Source organism: Halyomorpha halys, unplaced genomic scaffold (assembly GCF_000696795.3).
Source record: "Halyomorpha halys isolate HHAL.00 unplaced genomic scaffold, Hhal_1.1 Scaffold1304.1, whole genome shotgun sequence".
Taxonomy (NCBI): domain Eukaryota; kingdom Metazoa; phylum Arthropoda; class Insecta; order Hemiptera; family Pentatomidae; genus Halyomorpha; species Halyomorpha halys.
Genome location: NW_027115463.1, coordinates 89,981 through 90,580, shown reverse-complemented (window position 1 = coordinate 90,580; position 600 = coordinate 89,981). Strand labels below are relative to the sequence as shown.

The 600-nt window shown below is 26.2% G+C and overlaps 1 protein-coding gene across 1 annotated transcript in view; it reads right to left on the bottom strand.

The window, feature by feature from the left end:
• Positions 1 to 234: 234 nt before the first annotated feature.
• LOC106689218 (odorant receptor 4-like) overlaps positions 235 to 600 on the bottom strand; it is a 15,406-nt gene continuing 15,040 nt past the window's right edge. The window contains exon 5 of the mRNA XM_067052512.1: positions 235 to 337. Within this exon, the coding sequence (XP_066908613.1) occupies positions 284 to 337 (54 nt within the window). The 3' untranslated portion in view covers positions 235 to 283. The remainder of the gene's footprint in view (positions 338 to 600) is intronic.

The window sequence follows — 600 nt, the reverse complement described above, 5'->3', positions numbered from 1 at the left end:
AAACTTCAAAATATAACAAGCTCCAAAAAAAAAAATGAACCTTATTTTATTACAATTTACTATTTGTAACATAACCCCATCATTTTACTGATTCAGTACAGTACGTATTAAGACTGCATGGGACGCATGCGCGTAGATGATGGGTAAGTTACACTTCTTCCTCTGCTTCTGCCCTATATGATCTACCTTATTAAAGAAGTTTCACTTCAAGAAAATAATTCATCCATATAATTTCTAAATATATATTTTGTGATTGTATAATGTAGTGACTTTTTTTTTTTTTTTATGTTACTCTTGATTCGAGCAGCATGAAGTAAGAATATGAAGCATTGATAACCTGAAAAAAAATATATAACTTAATTACTAGTAATACTTATGAGTAAATATTTTATTTCTAGTATAATATTACTACTGTACAATTAAAGTGTATTTGATTGACAATCAGATTCATTATCTATAAAGAGATTGTATCGTAATCATTAATTATATATTTTGTTAAATCTAGCATGATTAACGCTTTTTAAGTGTATATCATATCTCAGTCAAGATAACCTGTTCAAAATACGGAAAAAATCAACATATTTTATGAAAATACTTGAT